Below are 26,136 nucleotides of genomic sequence, written 5' to 3' on the forward strand. Positions count from 1 at the left end.
TATTTCTGTGAACATTTTCACACCTATCCACTCATCTCTGCAACATTTTCCACATGCCTAGAGTGTGAGCAGTGACATTGCAGAGGGGAAAGTACTTCCTCTCTCAGGAGCTCAGACCCCAGTTCAGATCTCAGCCTTGCCAGTTATAGGCTTCGAGACTATCAGCATATCACTGAATCTTGCAGAGTCTAGCTTCCCCATCTCCAAAATGGAAATATAATGCCAATCTTGCCCGGTTATGATAAGGTAAATGAAAGAAAGTATACAAAGCTCTGGGCACAGTGTCCAACCCCTATTGCAGTTATGGTTGTCACTGTTGTTTTAAGGTAGGTATTGTGTTTAGATGCTGGGGGTGCAGAGATGGATGGGACAATCTCTATTCTGTGAATGCTCATTATCTACTGAGGGAAACAGACAAGCAGCAATACAAGTGTAGGGAAAAATACCACAGAAAGAGAATCTCCCAACTTCCTTTTATTAGGGCCTGAATGATAGCTAGCAGTAGTTGTTTATTGAATACTTGGTGTGTGCCTGGCACACACTCACAAGCACTCTAAGCGATAATGTTATAATTACCCCCCTTTGACAGAGGAGGAGATCAAGGGGGATTACTTGGTACATAGCTAGTGAGCGGTGGAGTCAAGATTCAAACCTTGGTCTCTCTGTGTGTAAAGCGCTTAACTTTAGGAAGAATGATAATTTAGAGAACCATAAAGAAGGAATAAGGTTCATCAGGAAGACATAGGGGGTAGGGGAACAGCGTGAACAATCTGAATAATCTCAACACAGCTCTGAGAAGCAGTTGAGGCAGCTACAAGTAAATGTTTGTTAAATATACTCATGGCCCTCCCCGGCAAATGGACACATGTCTGGCATACAGTGGGCACTCCACACCCTACGTTACATGCCCACAGCTCTGGGCTCACTCCTCTTCTTCTTGGCCTCTCCCACTGGACTGTGTAGCCCCAGCACCGGGCTCAGGCCCAGCCCATGTCAGGTGCAGTGAATGTCTGCTGACTAGAGTTGGGTCTATGCCTTCTAGCTTCGCCACGAGGGCTCTCTGCACAGCATCAAATGACATCTGTGAGCAAGGATGCTGTGTTTTTGTGATAAGCCTGGACGCTTGGCCAATCCCACTTCTCTTCTGTGAACAGGGAATAAGTTGTGGCACTCTCCGGGGGATGAAGATCAAGCCGGGTTCCATGGGGAAGGCCATCCCACCCTACGACATTCAGGTCTGCTGGTAAAGACATTGGCAGAGAGCAGTTAGTGCTCGGCTATGGTGGGACCATTGTGTGACACGAGGTGACAGAACGAGTCATGCCTCCCGGTTGTCCTTCGTCTTCTCCGCCTACTTTTCCTCCAGTTTCCTGGCGAGGTTTCAGTTGAGACCTGCAATGTCCTGGGCATGAGTGCAGCTTGCCAGGACAGCCAGAGGCCTCATGCACCGAGCCTGGGAAAGAGTACTTGCAGTAGCTCAGGCGGCTCTCTCCACTGCTGGTGCTTTTAGTTTTTCCTGATCCGTGTTTTCTAGCTTGAAGACACATTTGTGATGTCTATATATGCGTGAAACACATAGACCCATGGCTTGGGTTTCACCATTTGCTGATTTCAAAGCCTTTTGACAGTTTTATTCTATTTTCTGACAGGGCTCCTCTACCACAACCCCCTCCCCCAATTACCCCCACTGTGTCACATGAATGAGCCAGGCAGTGTTTGGGTGGGGCAGGAGTGTTGGGGATCCCTGCAGGGTGGGATTCACAGGTCTCTTGCTCCAGATCATTGATGACAAGGGCAACATCCTGCCGCCCAACACTGAAGGAAACATTGGCATCAGGATCAAGCCTACCAGGCCCATAGGCGTCTTCATGCGCTATGAGGTAAGGACACAGCATCTGCCCCCATACAGGCCCAAGAATCCTTGCAGGGAGCTGTGTAAGTGTGTAAGGGACTGGACTCAACTCTGCCTCCTGAGACTTCTTCCTTCTTCCTTTATTCACTCCAAGTCAATTAAACCTGTTCTAGTTAATCTCAAAGCTCATAGTGTGTTCCCACATCCCTTTCTGTCATAACCCATCTGGCACTTATAGGCTGACTGTTGGGGTAGAAAACAGCCTGGCTTCAGAACCACCAGACTTGGGGTGCAGTGATCTCTTGTGGTTAAGAATGCTGACTTTGACTCGGTTCACATCATACCACCCCACTTACCAACAGGGTGCAAACAAATCTATTCATCTCGCTGAGCCTCCAGGGGCGCTATTATCCCCACTTTAAAGAGGAAGAAACTGCAGATTGGAAGCTTTACATGTCTTTCCCATGTCAAATAAATGACAGGTCTAGGATTCAAAGTGGTGTGTTTTGGACCCCAAACTCTAAATGAGAAATCCAGGGACTACAGAAACCTACCATAGACTATAAGGAAACCTGCTGTAACTCTTCATCAGACAACCCTAGCTAGCAGTGGCCACTAAGAGGAAATCCTCAGCTTCCAAGATGGCCTGTAGAAGGGTAGACAGACCCGGAAATTGACCTCAGACTCCATCTCCTTTCTACAAAGTCCCAGCCACTGGTGTCACTGTTGTGCTCACACTATGGCCTTGGGTGGGTGGGTGGGGTCCTGTCCCTCTGGGGTACTATTGTCCAGAAGCAATCATGCAAGCCTTAGCCTTAATTCTCAGTAGCACAGTTTAAAGGTTGGATAAAAGGGAAAATGAACGCAGAGTAACAGGTGTATCGAGCAGCAGTTCTTAATATTGCCTGTACGTCAGAATCATTTGAGAGAATTTTTTTTTTAAATACTTGGATCCAACCACAGAGATTCTGGTTAAATTGAACTGGGGTGGTCCAAAACCATGACTTAAACATGTTTTATTTTGCAAAGGTGTCTTCACATATGGCCACACTGATTTCCTTCATTTCACATGTTCTCATGGCAATGAGATGTGTCACTCTTCCATCGAGATTTGTTAGCTTATATTCTGTTCTTTTATTTTCTTTTTATTGAGGCATATATATATATATAATATAAAATTTACCCTTTTCACCATTCCTGAGCATACAGTTCAGTAGCATTGAGTAAAATTTACAATATTACACAACCATCACCGCTATGCATCTGCAGAAAATTTTCACCATCCCCAGAAGAAATTCTGTTCCCATTAAACAATAGCTCTCTAGTCCCCATCTCCCCAGCATTTCGTAACCTGTAATGGTACTTTTTGTCTTTAAGAACTTGCCTATTTTAGTTACCTCATATAAGTGGAATCATACAACATTTGCCCTTTTGTGTCTTGCTTATTTCACTTAGCACAATGTTTTCAAGGTTCATCCATGTTTTAGCAAACTGTCATTTTTTTGAGACTGAATAATATTCCATTGTATGTATATACCAAGTTTTGATGGACATTTGCGTTGTTTCCACCTTTTGCCCTTTGTGAATAATGCTGCTATGAACACTGTGCAGGTAACTGTTTGGGTCCCTGCTTTCCCTTCTTTTGGTTATATGCCCAGAAATGGAATTGCTAGATCATATGGTAATTCTGTTTAACTTTTTGAGGAATGGCCATACATGTTTTCCACATGCACAAGTGTTTTCATTTCTCCATATCCTTACATACACTTGCTATTTTCAGTTTATTTTTAATAATGGCCATTCTAATGGGTTCAAACTCATTGTGGTTTTGATTGACATTTCTCTAATGACTAGCATCTTTTCATGTTCTTATTGACCATTTGTATATCTTCGAAGAATTGTCTGTTCAAGTTCTTTGCCCATTTTTAATTGGGTTGTTCATTTTTCTGTTGTTGTTTTTTCTAATTTGTAAGAGTTCTTTACGTAGGCTGGATATTAACACCTTATCAGATATGCAAATTATATGCTTTGCAATTATTTTCTCCCATTCAGTGGGTTGTCTTTTCACTTTCTTGATAGTATCCTATGACATACAAAGTTTTTAAATTTGGTGAAGAATATTTTATCTATTCAATACTTTTTCTTTTATTTCCTGTGCTTTTGGTGTCATATTCAATAAATCATTGTGAAATCCAAGGCAAGATTTTCCTCTGTGTTTTCTTCCAAGAGTTTCATAAGCTCAGCTCTTACATTTAAGTTTTTGATCCATTTTGAATTAATTTTTGTGTATGATATAAGGTAACTTCATTCTTTTGCATGTGGACATCCAAGTTTCCGAGCACCGTTTGTTAAAAAGACTCTCTTTCCCACTGAATGGTCTAGGCACCCTTGCCTAAAATCAATTGACAGTATATGTGAGGGTTACTTTTTGGGTTCTCTATGCTATTCCAGTGGTCTGTATGTCTCTCTTTATGAACGTATCAGATTGTTTTGATTGCTATAGCTTTGAAGTAAGTTTCTGAAATCAGGAGTGTAAGTCCTCCAACTTTTTTCTCCTTTCTAAAGGTTGTGTTTGCATTTTGGGATCCCTTGAGATTTTATGTGAATTTTAGGATGGGTTTTTCTATGTCTGCAAAAAAACACCATTGCAATTTTGATAGGGATTGCACTGAATCTGTAGATAGTGTTGGGCAGCATTGTCACCTTAATATTGTCTCAAATCAATGAATATGGGATGCTTTTCCATTTATTTATGTCTTCTTTCTCTTTTTCAGCAGTGATTTTTAATCTTCAGTGTACAAGTCTTTCACCTTCTATACTAAATTTATCCTTAGTATTGTATTCTTATTGATGTTTTCTTAATTTCCTTTTTGGATTGTTAATTGTTAAAGTATAGAACCGCACCTTAAGTTTTGTGCATTGATTTTCTTTCCTATAACTTTGCTGAATTCCTTTATTAGCTCTAACAATTTGTGTGTGTGTGAGAAAGTTTTTTAGGGTTTTGTACATGTAAGATCATGTTATCTGTGAACAGATCTAGTTTTAATTCTGTTTCATCTTGGTGCCTCATTTCTTTTTGTTGCCAAATTGATCTGGGTAAACTTCCAATACTTTGTTGAGTAGAAATGGTGAGATCAGGCTCTCCTGTCTTGTTCCTGATCTTAAGAGAAAATCTTTCAGTCTTTTACCAGTGAGAATGATGTTAGCTATGCTTTTTTTAATATATGGCCTTTGTCATGTTGAGGATGTTTCCTTCTGTTCCTAGTTTATTAAATAAACTGAGGGTTTTTATCATGAAAGGGTATTGAATTTTGTTAAACGCTTTCTCTGCATCAATTGAATAGATATGTGGTCCCCCAGCCCCCACTTTCATTCTATTAGCATGGGTCATTACATTGATTGATTTTCATATGTTGAACCAGGAATAAATCCCACTTGGACATGGTATATAATCCTTTTAATATGTTGCTGAAATCTGTTTGCTAACATTTTGCTGAGAATTTTGCCCCAATTATTCATAAGGGTCTGTAGTGTTCTTTTCTTGTAGTATCTTTGTCTGGATTTGGTGTCAGAGTAATGTTGACCTCATAGATTGAGTTAAGGAATATGTCCCTCCTCTTCAATTTTTTGGAAGAGCTTGAGAATAATTGGTATTAATTCTTCTTTAAATGTTCGGGAGAATTCACCAATGAAGCCATCAGGTCTGGGGCTTTCTTTTCAGGGTGGGGAGGGATGAGAGGGTTGATTACTGATTCAATCTCCTTACTAGTTATATAGTTCTATTGAGATTTTTTATTTCTTCATGATTCATTTTTGGTAGATTATGTGTTTCTAGAAATTTGCCTCTTTCACCTAGATTATCCAGTCTTTCAGTGTATAATTGTTCATAGTGTTCTCTTGTAAACTTTTCTTTTTTTGGAATGTAAAATTGCTAGTAAAATCTCCTGTTGCATTTCTGATTTTAATAATTTGAATCATCTTTTTTCTTAATCAATATAGCTAAAAATTTGTCAATTTTTCATCTTATCAAAGAACCAACTTTTGGCTTTATTTGTTCTCTCTATTGTTTTCCTATTCTCTATTTTATTATTCTTAGATCCAAACTTATTTCCTTCCTTTGCTAGCTTTGGATTTAGTTTGCTCTCCTCTTTCTTGTTACTTAAGGTGTTAAGTTATTGAGGTGAGATTTTTTTTTCCTAATGTAGGTGTTTAAAATTCCAAAGCAACACTGCTTTTGTTAAAGTCACAAGCTTTGGTATGTTGTAGTTTGGTTGTTATTTATCTCAATGTAATTTCTAATTTCCCCTGTGATTTCATTTTTGACTTACTGGTTGTTTAAGACTGTATTGCTTAATTTTCTACATATTTGTGAATTTCTCACTTTTCTTTTTGTTGTTAATTTTTAATTTCATTCTATGTGATCAGATAAGATACCTTGTATTATTTCAATCTTCTAAAATGTACTAATCTTTGTTTTGTGGCATATTATGTGGCCCATCCTGTAGAATGTTCCATGTACATTTGAGAAAAATGTATGTTCTGTTGTTCTTAGGCAGGGTATTTTATATATGGGTCAGATCCAATTGGTGTGTAGTGTTAGTCAAGTCCTCCACTTGATTATTGACCTTCTTTCTGGTTGTTCTATCCATTATTGAAAGTAATATATTGAACTCTCCAAGTGTTATTGTAGAACTGTATATTTCTCCCTTCCATTCCATTAATGTTTATTTTATATAATTTGGAGTTTTGATTTCTCCCTTCAATTCTGTCAGTGTTTGCATCATATATTTTGACACTATGCTGTTACGTGCATATACGTTTCTGAATGTTATATAGTCTCAGTGAATTAATCTTTTGTTCAATATATAATGTCATTGTTTTTTCACTCATACCAGTTTTCAACTTCAAGTTTATTTTGTCTGATATTATTAGATAGCCACCCTAGCTCTCTTTTGACTCCTATTTATAGGGATTATCTTTTTCCATCTTTTCAACCTACGTTGTTTCTTTGAATCTGAAATGAGTCGCTTATAGACAGTGTAGAGTTGGATCATGTTTTATCATCTGTTCTGCAAATCTCTGCCTTTGGATTGGAGAGTTTCATCCATTTACATTTAAAGTAATTATTGATAAGGAAAGACTTACATATGCCATTTTGCTATTCATCTTCTATATGTCTTAATGCTTTTTTGTCCCTCATTTCCTCCACTACTGCATTCTTTGGTGTTTAGTTGATATTTTGTAGTGACACATTTTGCTTCTCTTCTAATTTCCTTTGGTTTATATTCCTTAGATATTTTCTTCATGGTTACTATGGGGATTATATATAACATCCTAAAATTATAACAATCTAATTTGTATTGATACCAAATTAACTTCAGTTACATACAAAAGCTCCACTTCTAAGCATTATGGTGGTGTAAGACAATCCCTTTATCTCTCTCCTTTAATCTACAACTAGTAAAACATCCATAACTCAACACCGGTTCCTCTGCTCAACACACCAGGACACAAGAGAGATCTACACATCTGTAATCTGAAGGTGGGTGGGTTGGAACACATAGAGGAGGCAGAACCAGGGCCCCCGATACTGGCCTCCTGGCTATCATGGGTGAGCCACAGTCCCAGAGAATCCAGTAGCAGCAGTGAAGGTGACACACATGACTCTGGCTTCCAACTGCAGCAGTGCCCATGGCCACAGAGAAGTGGGCAGCAGTAGACGTGAGCCCCATGACCCCAGTCCCTTCAGGCACAGGAGCACATGAAACTCCAGACCCCTGCTTGTGGTGGTGGGGCCCATGAACTTGACAACCCCTGGCCCCAGCTTCAACCCCTCCCTCCAACTTCCCCCACTGGGGCAGCAGTGGCTGCAACCTAGGCAACCCCAGACACATTGGAAACTTCTGCCATACCAGTGTTCCTGGTGGTGATGCCAGCAACAGAAGTGACACCAGCAACAGCAAGGCACCAGTGACCCCAGGGGCACAAGAAGCGATTATGAGGGCATGGGGCCACACCTTGCACAGAGACAATGGAAGATGGAAAGTGCAGATTCTCAAATACCGCAAGAGGCAGCTCTGGAAAGGCAAACCAAAAACTTGTGCTATACTGCCACCTACTTAAAAACAAAGGAAACACCTCTAGTTACCAATTGTTGGTTTGTTAGAAACAGTAAGCAAAACTTTATCTCTTAAGAAAGGTGTTGGATACTTAAATGCACTGGCACAGGAACATCTCATCAAGCACCATGAAAAACGATAGCAATGCAGTGTCCCAAAAAGAAAATGACAATTCTCCAGAAACCAAACTGAAAATCACAGAAGATTGTGCTTTAACTGATGGAGAATTCAATATAGCTATCATGAAGAAACTCAATGAGCTACAAGAAAACTCAGAAAAGCAATTCAATGAGCTCAGGAATAAAGTTGATGAACAGAGGAATACTTTACAAAAGAGATTGGTTACCCTAAAGAGAAACAAATTCTGGAGCTGAAGAACTCAATAACATGAGATAAAAAATGTACTAGAAACCACTGGAAATAGAGCAGACCATATGGAAAGGAGAATTAGTGAGCTCAAAGATAGAAATCTAGAAATGATTCAGGTAGGAGAGAGAAATACGCTTTTTAAAAAATGAAGAAACTCATCAGACTCCATTAGAAAAGGCAACATAAGTATAATGGGTATTCCAGAAGGAGGAGAGAAGATGAGATCAGAGAGCATATAAATAAATAAGAAATAATAGCTGAGAACTACCCAAACCAGGAGAAGGAACTGGATGTATGACTCCACAAGCTAATAGAACACCTAATTATCTCAATGCAAACAGACCTTCTCCAAGGCACATTATATTAAGCTATCAAAATCAGTGATAAAAAACTATTTTAAAGGCAGTGGGGAAAAAAAGACATTATCCTTCAAAGGTACTCACATTAGCCTATCAGCAGATTTCTCAGCAGAAACTACAGGCCAAGAGAGAGTGAAATGACATATTCAAATGTTGAAAGATAAAAACTGTCAGCCAAGACTATTCTAACCAGCAAAGTTATCCTTCAGGTATGAAGGAGAAATAAAGGTTTTCCCTGACAAACAAAAGCTGAGGAAGTTCATTGCCACTAAACCTGCATTACAAGAAATGTTGAAAGGAGCTCTTCTACCAAAATGAAAAGACAAAAGTACACAAAACTTTGAGTAAATAGATAGAATCAGAAAATTGCAACTCTATATAAGTTGTTAAACAGTCATAGCATAAAAGGGGGAAAAGCAGTAAAAATAACTAAGGTACTTCAATCTGGTAACAAACTTACAGTATAAAAGAAGATAATATGAGGTACACACACACAAATATAAAAGGGGAAGAGGAAAACGATGGAACCTGTATAGGCAAATGAGGTAAGATGTTATCTACAGAAAAAGGGCTATTTTGTTTATGAGACATTTTATACAAACCTCATGGTAACCACAAAACAAAACATAAAAAAAGAATAAGCTGAGAAAAACAACATAGAAAACCACCAAACTAAAATGGCAGAAAGAAACACAAGAAAAAAAGAAAACAAAACAAAACCCCCAAAAACAAACAAACAACAACAAAAAAGTGGCAATGCAGAGCAACCAGAAAACAAAAGATAAAATGGCAGAACTAAGTCCTCATATATCATCAGTGATCACCCTAAATGCCAATGGATTAAAGTCACCAATCAAAAGAGACACAGTGGCTGGATGGATTAAAAAACAAGATCCAACTATATTCTGCCCCCAGGAGACTCATCTCAGCTCTAAAAACAAAATAGACTCTGAGTGAAGGGATGCGAGATGATACTCCAAGCAAAGGGCAGCCAAAACAAGTGGGTGTAGCTATATTTATAACAGACAAAATAGACTTCAAGCCAAGAAAGGTAAGAAGAGCAAAAGATGAACATTACATAATAATAAAGGAGATAATCCTTCAAGAATATATGATATTTATTAACATATATACAGCCAACCCTCCAGATCTGCAGGTTTTACATCCACTGATTCAACTAACTGCAGATCAAAAAAAATTCAGAACACAATTCCAGAGAAGCAAAAGGCAAATCTAAATCTGTTGTGTGCCAGCAACTATTTGCATAGCATTTACATTGTATTAGGTATTATAAGTAATCTAGAGATGATATAAACTTTACCGGAAATTGTTTGTACATTATATGCAAATTATAAGAGACTTGAGCATCCTCAAATTTTGGTATCTGCAGGGGTTCCTGGAACCAACGACTGTATACACCTAACGTAGGAGCACCTAAAGTATATAAAGCGATTATTAACAGACCTAAAGGGAGAAATTGATGGCAGCACAATAATAGTAGGGGACTTTAACACTCCACTTCCATTAATGGATAGATCATTTAGACAAAAAGTCAACAAGGAAACATTGGCCTTAAATAAAACATTAGACCAAATGGACTGAATAGATTTATATAGAACATTCTGTGCAAAAGCAGCAGACTACACATTCTTCTCAAGCACACATGGAGCATTCTCAAGGTTAGGCCATGTGTTTGGACACAAAATAAGTCTCAATAAATTTAAGAAGCCTGAAATCCTTTCAAGCATCTTTTCTGAATATAATGGTATGAAACTAGAAATCAACTACAAGAAGGAACCTAGAAAAGTCACAGATATGTGGAGACTAAACAACATGGTACTGAACAACTACTGTGTCAATGGAGAAATTAAAGGAAAAAATTAAAAATACCTTAAGACAAATAAAAATGAAAGTATAACATACCAAAATCTGTGGGTTGCAGCAAAAGTGGTACTAAGAGGGAAGTTTATAGTGATACAGGCCTACGTCAAGAAACAAAAAAAGTCTCAAACAATTTAACCTTACACTTAAAGGAACTAGAAAAAGAACAGGTGAAGCCCAAAGTCAGTAGAAGGAAGGAAATAAAAATCAGAGCAGAAACAAATACAATAGAGACTTCAAAGACAATAGAAAAGATCAATGAAAGAAAGCTGGTTCTTTGCAAGATAAACAAAATTGACAAACCTGTAGCTCAACTCACAGAAAAAAAGAGAGAAGGCACTGATAAATAAAATAAAAAACAAAAGAGGTGTAATAACAATGGATACTACAGAAATACAAAAGATTGTAAGAATATTATGAACCAAAAATGGACAACCTAGAATAAATGGAAACATTCTTAGAATCATGCAACCTTCTAAGATTGAATCATGAAGAAATAGAAAATCTGGATAGACTGATAAACATTAAGGAGATTGAAACAGTAGTTGAAAACCTCCCAGAAAGCCAGATGGCTTCACTGGTGAATTCTACCAAACATTCAAAGAAGATTTAATACCTATCAGATTGAAACTATTCCAAAAAATTGTAGAGGAAAGACTGTTCCCTAACTCATTTTACAAGGCCAACATTAGACTGATACCAAACCAGACAAGGATAACACACACGAAAAAGAAAGTTGCAAGCCAATATCTCTGATGAACATAGATGCAAAAGTTATCAACAAAATATTAGCAAACCTAATACAATAATACATTAAAAGGATTATACACCATGATGGAGTGGGACTTATTACAGGGATCCAAGGATGGCTCAATATATGCAAATCAAGCAACGTGGTACACCACATTAACAAAACAAAGAATAAAAATCATATGATTATCTCTACAGTTGCAGAAAAATCATTTGACAATGTTTAACATCCATTTATGATTAAAAATAGCTCTCAATAAAGTGGGTATGGAAGGAATATATCTCAACATAATAAAGCCCACTTATGACAAACCCACAACTAAAACCATACTCAACAGTGAGACGCTGAAAGCCATCCCTCTAAAATCAGGAAGAAGACAAGGATGAGCATCCTCGCCCCTCTTATTCAACATAGTATTGGAAGTTGTAACCACAGCCGTTAGGCAAGAAAAAGAAATAAAAGGCATCCAAATTGGAAAGGTGACAAACTTTACTTGTCACCTTATTTGCAGATGACATGATTTTATATGTAGAAAACCCTAAAGACTCCACCAAAAACTATTGGAAGTAATAAATGAAAAGAGGAAAGTTGCAGGGTACAAAATCAGTATACAAAAATCTGTTGCATTTATATACAATAACAATGAACTAGCAGAAGAATACATTAAGAAAAAAATCCCACTTACAATCACAACAAATAGAATAAAATCCTTAGGAATAAATTTAACTAAGGAGGTGGAAGACCTGTACACTAAAAGCTATAAGACATTGTTGAAAGAAATTGGAGAAGAAGCAAGGAAATGGAAAACTAGTTCATGCTCATGCATTGAAAGGATTAACATTGTTAAAATGTTCATTTCACCTAAAGTAATCTGCAGATTCAGTGCAATCCATATCAAAATCACAATAACATTTTTCACAGAAATAGAACAAAAAATTCTAAATTTGTCTGGAACCACAAAAGACCCCAAGCAGCCAAAGCAATCCTGACTGAGAAAACAGAACAAAGTGGTAGGTATCACACTTGCTGATTTCAAATCATACTACAAAGTTATACTATTCAAAATAACTTGGCAGAAAAACAGACACATAGATCAATGGAAATAGTTGAGAGCCCAGAAATAAACTCACACATATATGGACAACAAATTTATGACAAGGGAGCCAAGAATCTACAATGGAGAAAAGAAAGTCTCTTTAATAAATGGTGTTGGGAAAGCTGGACAGCCACACACAAAAGAGTGAAACTAGACCACTATCTTACATCATACACAAAAATTAACTCAAAATGGATTAAAAACTTGAATGTAAGACCTAAAACCATAAAACTCCTAGAAGAAAACATAGACAGTGTGCGCTTTGACATTGGTCTTAGCAATATATTTTTGGCTATGTCTCCTCAGGCAAGGGCACCAAAACAAAAGTAAACTGGGACTACACCAAACTAAAAAGCTTCTGCACAGCAAAGGAAACCATCAACAAAACAGAGAAGGACAAATACCTGTGATTTCACTCATATGTGGAATATTAAAAAAACAAACAAAACAAAAGCAAATGCATAGATATGGAGAACATATTAATGGTTATCAGAGAGGATGGGGGTTGGAGGGAAAAGTGGGTAAAGAGGGTCAATTGTATGGTGAAAGATGGAAACTAGAGTTTTGGTGGTGAGCATGCTGTAGTGTATAAAGAAGTCAAATTATAATGTATGTGTGAAACATATGATGTTATAAACCAATGCTACCTCATTAAAAACATGTAAGCAGTAAAAGAAACAAAAACAAGAAACTCTACTTCTATAGAGCTTTGTCCCCTCTTTCTGATACTGATGCCATAAATTATATCTTTGTACACTGTACCCAAAAATATAGACTTAGAATTTTTTTTATAAATTAAAAAAAAATACTATAGAAAATTAAAAGTGGAGTCACAAATCAAAATTACAGTAATATTGGCTTTTACATTTGCCCACACAGTTACCTTTTCCAAAGATATCTTTATATGGATTTGACACATGTCTAGAGTCTTTTCATCTTAACCTGTGGGAATCCCTTTACCATATCTGCTAGGGCAGGTCTAGTGGTAATGAACTCCCTCAGCTTTTTTCTGAAAATATCTTAATTTCTCCCTCATTTTTAAGGAGTGTTTTGAAGGCAGGATAGAGAAGTCTTGATTGACAGTTTTTTTCTTTCAACACATTAAATATGTAATCCCACCACCTCTGGCCTTCAAGGTTTCCTATGAGAATCAGCTGATAATCTTACTGAGGATCCTTGTATGTGATGAGTCACTTCTCTTGCTGTTTTCAAGATTCTATTTGGCTTCCAATATTTTGATGTTTATGTATCCTGGTGTGGGTCTCTTGGGATTATCTTATTGGATTTCTTTGAACTTCTTGTATTTGTAAATTCATGTCTTTCATTACATTTGAGAAGACTTTGCCCCTTATATCTTCAAATAATATTCCTGTCCCTTTCTCTGTTTCATTTCCTTCTCTCATAATGCACATGTTTGTCTGCTTGATGGTGTCATGCAAGTCCATTAGGCTCTGTTTGCTTTTCCTCATTTTTTTCCTTTTTGCTCCTCAGACCCAATAAATTCTATTGTTCTGTCTTCAACTCTCCGATCCTTTCTTATTCCTGTTTTAAACTGCTGCCAAACACTTTAGTGAATTTTTTGTTTTAGTTATTGCACTTTTCTAGAACGTCTGTTTGGTGCCTTTACATAATTTCCATCTCTTTGTTAATATTCTCATTTTGTCCATATGTCATTTTTCTGACTTCTTGTAGTGCTTTGTCCATTTCTTCCTTTACCTCTGTGACCACATTTAACAAACTTGATTTAAACTGTTTGTCTAGTAAGTCTTATGTCTGGACTTCCTCAGGGATGGGTTCTGTCAATTAATTTCATTCCTTTGAATGAGGCATGCTTTTTAAAAAATATTTATTTATTTTTTACTTTTGGCTGTGTCGGGTCTTAGTTATGATACACAGGATCTTTGTTGCGGCATGCCGGATCTTTTGTTGCAGCATGTGGGCTTCTTTCTAGTTGTGGCATGTGGATTTTCTCTCTCTAGTTGTGGCGCACAGGCTCCAGAGTGTGTGGGCTCTGTAGTTTGCAGCATGCGTGCTGCCTAGTTGAGGCAAACGTGCTCAGTAGTTGTGGTGCGTGGGCTTAGTTGCCCCACGGCATGAGGGATCTTAGCTCCCCGACCAAGGATCGAACCCATTTCCCCTGCATTGGAAGGTGGATTCTTTACTACTGGACCACCAGGGAAGTCCTGAGGCATGATTTCTGTCTCATTGTATGTCTTGTAATTTTTAGTTGAATATTGGGCCTCTCACTATTACAATGTGGTAGCTCTGGAAATCAGATTCTCCTGCTTCCCTGGGGGTTGGGGTTGCTGGGGTTTTGTTGTTATTGTTTTGTTTTGTTGACCATTGAAGCCTATAATAGTATGTTTGTTTTGAGACGTTTCCAAATGCTTCTTGCAAAGAAAATTATTTGCCATGTGTGATCACACTGAAGCTTCTGATCATTTAGCTCATGTTCAGCTAATGTTTTGACAGAGATTTTCTTGAGTGCTAAGAGATCAAACAAATAAAAATACCAATAACAACAAAAAGGAGAGAACAACCAATGTACAATTTAGGTCTGTGCTGGGGTACTCCTTCACCACTTAGCTAGGCTTGCTCTGAGCCTAGAGATCAGTCTGAGGTGAAAGCTTAAGGTCTTCTTAGGACTCTTGTGAGCACACGTCTTGCTCAGGTGTGTGCATGGTTTTCTAAATACTGCCATGTGCACAGCTGTCTTGAATATCCTAATTTCTCGAAAGAATCTGACCCCAGCTTCTCCTCCAGACCTTGATGATCTATTGTATATCTCCACCCATAATTTCTTACCTCAGGCATCTTTTAGTTTTGTAGTCTTCCAGGTAGCTTCTATGAGCAGTGCCTATTGCTTTTCCCACTTATATTCTGAGTTACATGAACTGGATGCCTTGCACCAGTCCTCCAATTATCCCGAAACAGGTTACAACAGGTGTGTACGATAATTTGCAAATGAGATCTTCTCTGCTCTCTCTGGTTGGAGCAGGGGGACCGGGAACTGGGCTGCCATCTGCTCAAGACCAAAACTGCCGTTCAGGACAGGGGAGCAAGGGTGAATAAAATTTCACAAAGCTTTTCTACCATGTTTAAGATGGCTTTTTCTTGATTGGGTATTTATAAGGTTGTTTTAAGCCTTTGACTCTTTCCCAGACGTCATACATAGTCAATTCAACTTCTTGTACTTTTTTTGTGGTTTTTTCGGGGAAATGAGACCTTAAATCTTCCTCATATGCCATGTTTTTTTGACATCACCCACCATTAGCACTTTTTAAAAGTAGTCAAGGTGAAGAACTCACTTTGGTGCCTCTGTAGACTCTGACCATCTCTGTGTGGTAGATGTGATACTATTCTCCTACCATTCAGGAGCTTTTCAATGGCTCTGAGAATCTACTTCCAAGAAGCTCAGGCCCAGAGAGACAAAAGAATTCCTTCCCTGGGTGTGGGAGTCCCATCTGCAAGGTTCCAATCTCTGACCCTACCTGAGATGATTGACATCAAGAAGTTTCATTTCCTTCAAGGAAGACCTGTCCACAGGGATGTGTCAGGTCAACTGTATCACAGTACACTGAGATGGACAGCAGTTCAAATGGTACATGAATTGGGGGTGGGACTTTTTCTGTACCCTTTGATGTGGTGTCTCCTAAATTTCAGTCATTGAATTCCATGTCAACTATTTTTTGCCATATCCATGCACCATCTATATTATTACTTACATTATTTTTCACTTTAAATCAAATAATTACTTTAAAGCATTTGTTTCAAAAAGAATTTGATCTGCTATCACAAGTGGAAAACAGTATCTCTTGCCAAAAACAGGAGGCAATTATAACCATAACTATAATACACACAAAACATTTTCTTAAATTCTAGCTAACTTCTATTTTCACTAAAAGTTCTGAAATGGTGTAAAACTCTAAATGGAAAGTTACCTTTAAAACTGTATAAAAATAAAAAATTAAAGGCAAAACAGGTTCTGAAATGGAAACTTATCTTACTCTTGGTACTTCCGGAGCTTTTAAAAATATGTCCAAGAATCTCAATATCATCAGACCAATTGGACGGGACTCTAAAAAAGGATGCAATTTAATGTTTAAAGATTTTTTTTCTGAAACCTCTTAAAGTTATTCCATGTTCCAGAAGAAGAAAAATCCCAACACAGTGCTTAGTGGTGACATGCATAGGCTGTAAATTCAAATGCGAACCCTCCCACTGCCCAGCTGAGTGACTTTGAGTGAGTTGTTGTGCCTCCTTGAACATCAGTTTCCTCTTCTGTAAAATGGGCTAAAAAATGCCAGCCTCACACAAATCTGTAAGGTTCACAGCAGCTTTATGCATAATAGTTAAAAATGAAACTACCCAGATGCCCTTCAGTGGGTGAATGTTTAAACTGTGTCTCATGTGTAACGTGAGATACTGTTCAGCAATAAATATGATCAAACTGTTGATGAACACAACAATGTGAATGGATCCCCAGAGAATGATACTGAGTTTAAAAAAAGAGCCAGTCCCAAAGGTTATATACTATATAATTCCATTTATGTAACATTATTAAAATGACAAAATTACAAAAATGGAGAATAGGTTAGTCATTGCCAAGGGGTTAGGTATGGGAAGGGAGGAGGAATAAGGGAGAGGAGAGAAGTGGATGTGGATATAAAAGCAACGTGAGAGATCCTGGTGATGAAGGGACTGTTCTGTACCTTGACTGTGGTGGTAGACACATGGACCTACACATGTGACAAAATGGCATAGAACTAGATACACTCACACACACACACGAGTACAAGTAAAAAACTGGGGAAACCTGAGTAAGATTGGTGGATGGTATCAATGTTAATATCCTGGTTATGATAGTGAGCATTATTTTTGCAAGATGTTACCATTAGGAGAAACTAGGTAGAGGGTACATGAGATCTCTCTGTATTATTTCTTATAACTGCATGCAAATATACAATTATCTTAAAAGTTTAATGAAAACTATCAGCTTCATAGGCTTTCTGTGAGGCTCAAATGAGGTAATATTTTGGGAAGAAAATTTATTCAGCAAACGTTTATTGACACCTCCCGTCTGTCCAGCCACTGTGTAAATGCAGAGCTTATAACAGTGAATAAAATAGAGTTATGCTCTAGTGGAAATTTTATTTTACTGGAGTGGCACACAGAAGTGAGTTGTTATTTCTAAAAATTGTTCTGGGGACTTCTCTGGTAGCGCAGTGGTTGAGAGTCCGCCTGAGAATGCAGGGGACACAGGTTCAATCCCTGGTCCGGGAAGATCCCACATGCCGCGGAGCAGCTAAGCCTGTGTCCCACAGCTACTGAGCCTGGACTCTAGAGCCCGTGAGCCACAACTATTGAGCCTACGTGCCGCAACTACTGAAGCTCACACCTAGAGCCCGTGCTCTTTACTTTACTTTGGTTAAAGTAAAGTTTGGTCAAAACTTTACTTTGGTCCCTACATTGCGGCAACAAGAGGAACCACCGCAATGAGAAGCCCGTGTACCGCAACGAAAAGTAGCCCCCGCTCGCCGCAACTATAGAAAGCCGGCATGCAGCAACGAAGACCCAACGCAGCCAAAAATAAATAAATAAATAAATGAAATAAATTTAAGAAAATTGTTCTTAAAATTGGTTTAACATTGTTCCCTAATCGACCAGTAGCATGCATTGAGTGCTTGCATGTAATGAAAGTAGACTCAGAGAGATTATAAAAATTGCCCAGGTGCCAGGTAGAGCCAGAAGCAGGATTCAAACCCAGATCTGAGCCCATTGCTGTAGCTCATCATCTCTAAACTCACTGTTTTTGACAGAGGAGTATTGTTCTCTTTGCAGAGTAACCCGGTGAAGACAGCCGAAGTGGAGTGTGGGGACTTTTACAACAGTGGGGACAGAGCAACTGTTGATGCGCAGGGCTACTTCTGGTTCCTGGGGAGGGCCGATGATGTCATCAATGCCTCCGGGTAGGTGTGGCTGACGCTGAGCCGGAAGGTACCACCCTCACGAGCCTGGTGGGAGGTAGCACGCCCAGACATTCCTTCATGCCTCGGTGACGGACTCTCAGCCTAACTCTGAACCAAAGTAAGACATCATGCAAGTTAAAGGCACTGGGAAGGAAAGCTTTACTTTGGTCCCTATTTGTTGAGGGAGCTTATTCTGTGTGCTCCTCTCATGAAGCACATGTCACAGAAACACATAACACCAACAATAATAAAATTCACCTGTATGGAATACGTTCTATGTGACGGTACTCTCTGTAGAGCTTTGTACGATCCATCTCCCAATGCTGTAAGGTAGATGTGATTATGCCCATCTTATTTTATTTTATTTTTTGGGGGTGTGGGGAGGGGGTGGGTGTGGAGGCCCGCACTGCGCGGCATGCAGGATCTTAGTTCCCCGACCGGGGATTGAACCCGTGCCCCCTGCAGTGGGAGCACGTAGCCCTAACCACTGGACCGCCAGGGAATTCCCATGATTATGCCCATTTTACATGAGGAAACGGAGTCAGTGACCGGTGAAAAACGTTGCCTGAAGTTTCAAAGACAGTACAGGGTGGGGCCCAGATTTGAACAAAGGCGGTCTGACTCGAAGTCTGTTGTTCCTAACTCTTACATGATTTATAAAGAAAAAAAGTGACACGTTACACTAGAATAACATGTTTTCTTGGGAATTTCAGGAAAATTGAGTTTGTTTTTTTTAATTTCTAAAACAAACGCTGATACAGTGAAGAATAGGGTGTAAAATTTGTACAAATGTTAAGCTAAAGAGTTTTCATGCCAGGGGAAGCTGCTTGAGCTTGAGCCAAGCCCCAGAGCTCTGCGAGGATGAAGCATTCACCTCCCTCGCCTGGGGTCGAGAGGTGAGGAGCCCTGGGGAGCACCTGAGCCTTGTATTCCTTAGCATGGAATGTTCAGGACTTCACATTTCAGGCCCATTACACAGGCCTCTGGCGCCCTGTGACAGATACCCTCCGTGCCAAGGGAAGATGTGTCTCTCCAAAAGATGCGATCTGAGGGCCTGGGTCACCCTCGCCCAGGAATTGACTCAGAAGGAACCATTGGTCCTGCAGGTACCGCATTGGGCCGGCAGAAGTGGAGAACGCCCTGGCAGAGCACCCAGCGGTGGCTGAGTCCGCTGTGGTGAGCAGCCCCGACCCGATCCGAGGGGAGGTGAGGAACGGGACGTGGAGGTCATCGTGGCTGGGTGTGGGGCTGGGAAGGCAGGTGAGGGGAAAACTTCCAGGCCATGCCTACCCAGCCTTGGAGCTAGGGTGAAGGGAGGGCATGGCTGGTGTGCATGTGCACTTACACGACGTGGTCAGCAGGGGGCACTGTGGCCTCATCTGTGACTGGAACGATGCTGATTGTGAATGCTGCTGCTGCTGCCACCTAGTAGTTCATCAGCTCTTACTGGGTGTCAGCTCATTTATCCTCACAGAACACAATGAATTAAGGACTCTTTTTATACCTTTTTGCAGAGAAGGAAACAGAGGCATAAAGAGGTTAAATAACTTGCCTGGATTACACAGCTAATAAGTGGTGGGAAATTGAGTACTCTGGCTCCAGAGCATGCATCCTTGATTCAACAAGTGTTTATTGAACACCTTCTATGTACAGTCCCTGTGAAATTAAATGAGGACATAAATAACAATAGGAAACTAATAAATTACGAACATTTATTAAATGCCCACAAGGTCTTAACTATTATTAAATGCCCACAGAACTCTACCTACAATAATAGTGAAAATGGTGATGATAACAATGATAGGAATACAAATACATTTAAACTGGCTTCACGTTTTATGTGTATTATCTCATGGAATCTTTACACAAACCTGATGAGGAATGAACCTGTCCTCTCCCCATTTCGCAGAGAAGGAGATCGACATTAAGATAGGTTAAGAAATGTTCCAAGGCAAAGAGTGGAAATTGGAAGTACTGGGATTTGAACCTGGGATTTCCAAAGGCTCTACTGTCAGTTTGTTTTCCCATTAATTTAGTAAGCATTTACTCTTTATTTTTAAATTTTTATTTATTTATTTATTGGCCGCGCAGTGTGGCATGGCACGCGGGATCTTAGTTTCCTGACTAGGGATCGAACCCGCGCCCCCTGTGGTGGGAGTGCGGAGTCTTCACCACTGGACCTCCAGGGAAGTCCCAAGCATTTACTCCTTAAACTATAATTTGGTTGTCACTCGCCCTGAGCCTCCACTCTGCTTCTTCACTGCAGGTAGTGAAGGCTTTCATTGTCCTGACCCCAAAATTCCTGTCCCATGATCGGGACCAGCTCACCAAGGAGCTGCAGCAGCATGTGAAGTCAGTGACAGCCCCGTACAAGTACCCAAGGAAGGTGAGTGAGAGCAGATGGATGGGGTCTGGTCCCTGTGAGTGGTTCCGGGGGCTCCACTGTCTCAAGTCTCATGCAGTGTCTGGGGTGAAGCCTAAGTAGCCAAGAGCACTAATATTTTTCTCTGCAGAAGAAGCGTTTCAGCTTAGGGGTGTGAGGGAGCCCACTGAATCGGATGGAACCTCGATCCTGTGTCAGAAGCTCATCCATTGCTGGCGTGTCAACCTAAAGAAAAAAATCAGACAATTGCCCAAAGATATCCAAGAAGGTTATTTATAATCTTTCAAAATTTGAAAAAGACACCCAAACCAGCAACTTCCAAACTATTAAAAAACATTATTTGTCATGAGAAATACATTCTATATTGCAACCCAATACACATAAACATACATAACAAACAAAAATGAACAAAATGATATTTACCCTAACAACATGTAATACATTCTGATATTTTTTGTTCAACTTCATTTGTTTTAAATGCTCTGTACAACCTATAAAAATGTGCAGCAATAGAGAAATGATGCAGTTACTCATGGAATTTAATATTATTCTGTAATTTAAAATAATGATGCAGATTGTTAACATAAAATATCACAATAATATATTATTGAGATAAAAAAGCAGGCTAAGAAAGAACATACGTAGCTCTATCTGATTTGTTTAAAAACAAGTTAAAATTTCCTTCTTTTGTAGTAATACTTTGCTGCATTGTCTGAATGTTTACAATCAATACATATTATAAAGCTATATAGCTAACATTTATTGAGCATTTACTGTGTGTACCAGGCCCTGGACTCAGTGCTTTACATGCATTATTATTTCATTTAATTCTCTCCACAACCTGAGATAATCACCCCAGTCTACAGAGAGGAAACTGAGGCTTAGAGACTCAAAGTAAATTGCCTGAGATTAGAGTAAATAGAGGCTGGAATTCAACCCCATGTGTATCTGACAACAGAGTTCATGCTGCTATACCATTAGGATCTGATGCTTTATTGAGAGTAGAATAGAGGATGCATACCAGTCAGGAAGGGCTACATGTTACTGTGGGTAACAAACAGTCCCAAAGTTGTAGTGGATTATAACGAGGACGGTGTCTTTCTTGCTCACACCACTTATCCACCATAGCTTTCCCGGAGCCTTTGCTCCACATCCCCTCATCCTGGGACCAGGATAAAGGAGCAGCCACCACGTAGGTACCTCTCAGAGTCCTAGAAGAGATGGACAGAGGGAGTGGCCTGTCTCAATGACTCCCAACTTTTCTGTTAGAGGTGGCAGGCACACTTCACTCCTACTCATATTTCACTGGTCAAAGTACATCAAAGGGCTGCATCCAACTTCAGGAGGTCAGAGGAGAATCTGACATAAATGGTGGACCCCGTTAAGGCCCCCACATGGCGCCAGCCTGTCTGGGGGACTGGGAGAGGGCAAAGGAGGAGAGCTGAGGGTTGATAGAAAATGACGGGGGGACTTAGTCAGAATGTGTTTGCTTTATCCTCAACCAGGTGGAGTTTGTCTCAGAGCTGCCCAAAACCATCACTGGCAAGATAAAAAGAAGTGAACTCCGGAAGAAGGAGTTTGGTCAGATGTAATTGGCAGTAAACTCAGAAACCACTGTGTGATGTTGGCCAAATGCCTGGCGGCCTCAGTTTCCTCACGATGGTGAGGGTGAGGAGAGGAACGCTGAGAGAATTGACTTGAAAGAGAGCCAGAAGTGTCAACATTCCAGCGTTTTTGTTCTTTTAAATTAATATCAATCACTATCCTTCCTCCAAGTTCCCTGTTCCTTTCAGATTGCCCAGCTGAGCGCTCAGAATGGGGCTGAAGCAAATTAAATACTGACTCAGCATCCACAGCGAGTCTGTTGTGCATTTATTCTGCGAAAGATCCAGTGCTAAATGCTGTCCCTCGTAATTCCCCCAGCCCCCATCAGAGATTGCCCCAGGGCCTGATTCTCCCTCCTGGCTCCAGAGACTCTGGGACCCAGTCAACGACCAGGACATAGAGGTCTGGGAAGAACAGTCCATGTGGCCCCCGGGGTCTGCTCCTGCCTGGCTTGCCTCTGCCCAACTGGGGGTGAGGCGGGAGGCAGGGCAAGTGTGGTGTCTGGGGAATGGAGAAGAGGGGAGGGCAGCCCAGCTTGGTGACGACACTTGCCTGCCACACCACCCCTCACCTGCACCCTCCAGTGGACCCACTGCCTCTCCTCCCACCAATGCTGCTGCTGCTGTTGCTACTTGCAAGTCCCAGCCTGGACCAGTGCAGGTGAGTGAGGGACCTGCCCTCTGGGGGCCCAGGAATCCTGCAGGACTCCTCGAGCCCTTCCCAGGGACCCAGGAGCTTTGTTCCCCAGCCCCTCCCCAGGGGCCCGGAGTCCTCCCCAGACACCTATCCTTATAGTGTGTAATCTCCTCTGCCATCCAGAGCCCTCTGATCCCCCTGGCCTGTGGTCCTGTGAACTAACCCTTCACTCCATCCATCCTTCCGGCCTGAGATGGAACCACCAGAGGCTGGAAGGAGCAGAGGCAGAAGAGGCTGAGCCTGGGGGTGAGAGAAACGCATATTGTCTCCTTCTCACCCATTCCTGGGGGGTCACCGATAGGGAGATCCCCTCTGCAGCTGCCCTCTTCTGAGGTGCACAGATACACACACTCCCTGGGTAATATACAGACATCACAAACACGGAGACGCAGAGGCAAAGAATCACCCCCAGCCTCACCTGGGGACTCAGGTGTCGGGCTCATGGACAGCTCACACACAGACCAACGCAGGCAAGGACACCCTGGGGGGAACACACACACACACAAGTACACACACAAGTACACATACTCAGGGTCATGTGAGACAACCCCCCAGGGCAGACCCACACACACCCCAAGGAGGTGCGCACATGCACACACACAGACATGTAGGCAGAGACATAGACACAGAACACAGGCACATACACACAGGCACAAAAAGAAGACAAACACACAGATACAATCAGGAACACCCAAAGGGACAGCAACTTCACACACAGCACACTCACACACATATGAAACACAGACACAACTCCACGGACCCATATGCCCTGAGACACGTACCTAATACATAATCCCCTGAGTCACAGACACACACACGGATTTGCACAACCAACGTACACTCATTCAGTGACAAAGGTGCAGATACAATGCATACAGAGCATACCAGAGAGACACTCAATGTCTCAATGCTGTGCAGTGGAAAATTCACGTTCACAATAGAGATGCACATATAGTATATTTACAAAAATTAACCTTATTTATTTTGGCCACAAAGCAAATTTCATTATATTTCAGAGGAATGAAATCACACAGAGCATGTTTTTTGGTAATGCAATTGTGCTAGAAGAGTCACTGATGAAAAGCTAACTAGAATTTCCCATGTTTGGAAATTGAGAAGTACACTTATAAATAAAATATGAGCAAAGAAGAAATCCCAAAGGGAAAGATGTTATAGTTGAACTGAATTACGTGGTCATGATAATATAGTAATAAAATATGTTTCCTTCTGGCTTGCGAATTCCACTTCGTGTGACCAGATGGTATGGGTATGGTCTCAAAATCATCCCTAATTAACGTAGACATTTCAACACCTGAAACAGGGTTAGGTACATCACCTGTTAGCATGGGCTTTAGATTAGGAACCTAAACAGGGGGAAAAAAATCCAGTCTGACTCTCATTATTGCTTTCCAGGGACCTCCAGAAATTGAGAATTTTAATGGAGAAAGTTCATCAGCTTCTCTTCGGGGGGATCTGAGGACAGCACCCAAACAGCTTGGCAGTACCAGGAGTGCTGGGTGGGGAGAGCCAAGCAGGTGGGCTGGGGCCCAGGGACCCAGGTGGTTAGACAAACCCCACTGGTGATCGTCTATTCTGGGCCCTGTCCTGAGGTGAACTTCCTAAAGGTGCTTTTATGTGTGATTGACACAGTGGTTTCCCAGCTCATTCAGGCCCATGACAGCTTTAAAATCATTGCTTTAAACCCCATAGATTTTATTATTATGGAAACTTATCGTAAACAGGAAACATTCTATTACTATTCTAATGGAAAATCAATGTCTTTTACCATAAATACAAAGAAATGATAAAAAAAACAAGCAAAACAAAAACAAAAAACAGGGATAACAAAACAATAGTGTTGAAATCTGTTTAGATGCAGTTGCCTGCCTACAGAGTCCCACATTTGGGCTGTGTGGTTATAAAAAGACAGACCAGGCACAGAAGGGGTGGAAGTCAGACTAGCCCAGAAGTGAATGGGAGGCAGACGCAGCCTATAAGGGACTGGGGACTTCCATGAACGGTGCCAGGGTCACCCTGGTTACAGCTCAAGCAAGGATGAGGGAAAGAAGGAGAAGTGAACAGAGTTAAGGGGCCTGGAAAGGGTGAGACCATTCGTGCCGCAGACGAAGCATCCCCAAAGCTGGTTCAGCCTCCCATCCAGGGGAGCCCTCCGTGGCCCCTGAAGGCAGGGCCAGGAGCCTTGGGCTTGAGACCCAGCTGTGCTGCTTACCAGCGGTGTGACCCTGGGTGGGTTTCCTCCCTAAAATGGAAATGTCCGGTCCTGCGTCCAAAGATTGTCATGAGGACAAAGGGAGGCCATGTGCTGAGCGCCTGTGCCCATCAGCTTCCTCATCTCCCAGGGGTGACTGTCCTCCCAGAACTGGCACCTTAGAAGCTGTGAAGCCTTTAAAGGCCCCTCCTGTTACCAGCCTGTGCTAAGCACTGTACTTTGCAGGCATCTCCTTATGGCCCATACCATCTCTATCCCCATTGCACGGATGGAGAGTCAGGGAGAGGTGTTGTACCCAGGCTGAGAAAAGGGTCATGGGGGGACTTGGGCCTGGGTGGGAGTGGGGGGAATGCTGGGAGAGGAAGAAGCTGGAGCTGGAGCCTCCAGAGAGAGAAGGGGCCAGAGAGAATCTTGGCCTGTTGTCCAACTTTGCTCAGGGTCAGCCCTGCTCAGAGGATGAAGCCAACCAGGCGGCCATGGTCACACCTCACTCCCACCTCGGGCTGATGGTCAGTCATTGCTGTGGTGATGATAATATTATCATACTACGGTCCTGATGATGTCTTTACTGTCACTGTTGTTATTGTGGGAGAGGGCACAGCCCACTCTGACACACAGCACGGGTCCTGGGGAGGCTCACTATTTTCCCTCTCTTGACCTTGGGATCTGCTAGGCCCCATGCAACACCCCTATGTTAAGTGCACGCTGTCATAGCCCAGTCCCTACCCTGTGCCCCATCCCCAGAGCCACCCTACCCTGGCCATTCTCTGGCGTCTCGGAGCATAGGCACAGCCCTCTGGAAGGCCCTCAATGGGGCAGGTGCCTA

At 41.1% G+C, this 26,136-nt stretch overlaps 1 protein-coding gene across 1 annotated transcript in view; it reads left to right on the forward strand.

Annotated features, from left to right (window-relative positions):
• Positions 1-22,634, forward strand: part of LOC118881087 (acyl-coenzyme A synthetase ACSM1, mitochondrial) — a 46,240-nt gene extending 23,606 nt beyond the window's left edge. Inside the window, exons 9-14 of the mRNA XM_036825521.1 lie at positions 1,155-1,235; positions 1,779-1,880; positions 18,269-18,396; positions 19,503-19,602; positions 20,663-20,782; positions 22,285-22,634. Coding sequence (XP_036681416.1) covers positions 1,155-1,235; positions 1,779-1,880; positions 18,269-18,396; positions 19,503-19,602; positions 20,663-20,782; positions 22,285-22,371 — 618 coding nt within the window. The 3' untranslated portion in view covers positions 22,372-22,634. The remainder of the gene's footprint in view (positions 1-1,154; positions 1,236-1,778; positions 1,881-18,268; positions 18,397-19,502; positions 19,603-20,662; positions 20,783-22,284) is intronic.
• Positions 22,635-26,136: the final 3,502 nt, after the last annotated feature.

The sequence above is a fragment of the Balaenoptera musculus genome, chromosome 15, assembly GCF_009873245.2.
Source record: "Balaenoptera musculus isolate JJ_BM4_2016_0621 chromosome 15, mBalMus1.pri.v3, whole genome shotgun sequence".
Classification (NCBI taxonomy): Eukaryota; Metazoa; Chordata; class Mammalia; order Artiodactyla; family Balaenopteridae; genus Balaenoptera; species Balaenoptera musculus.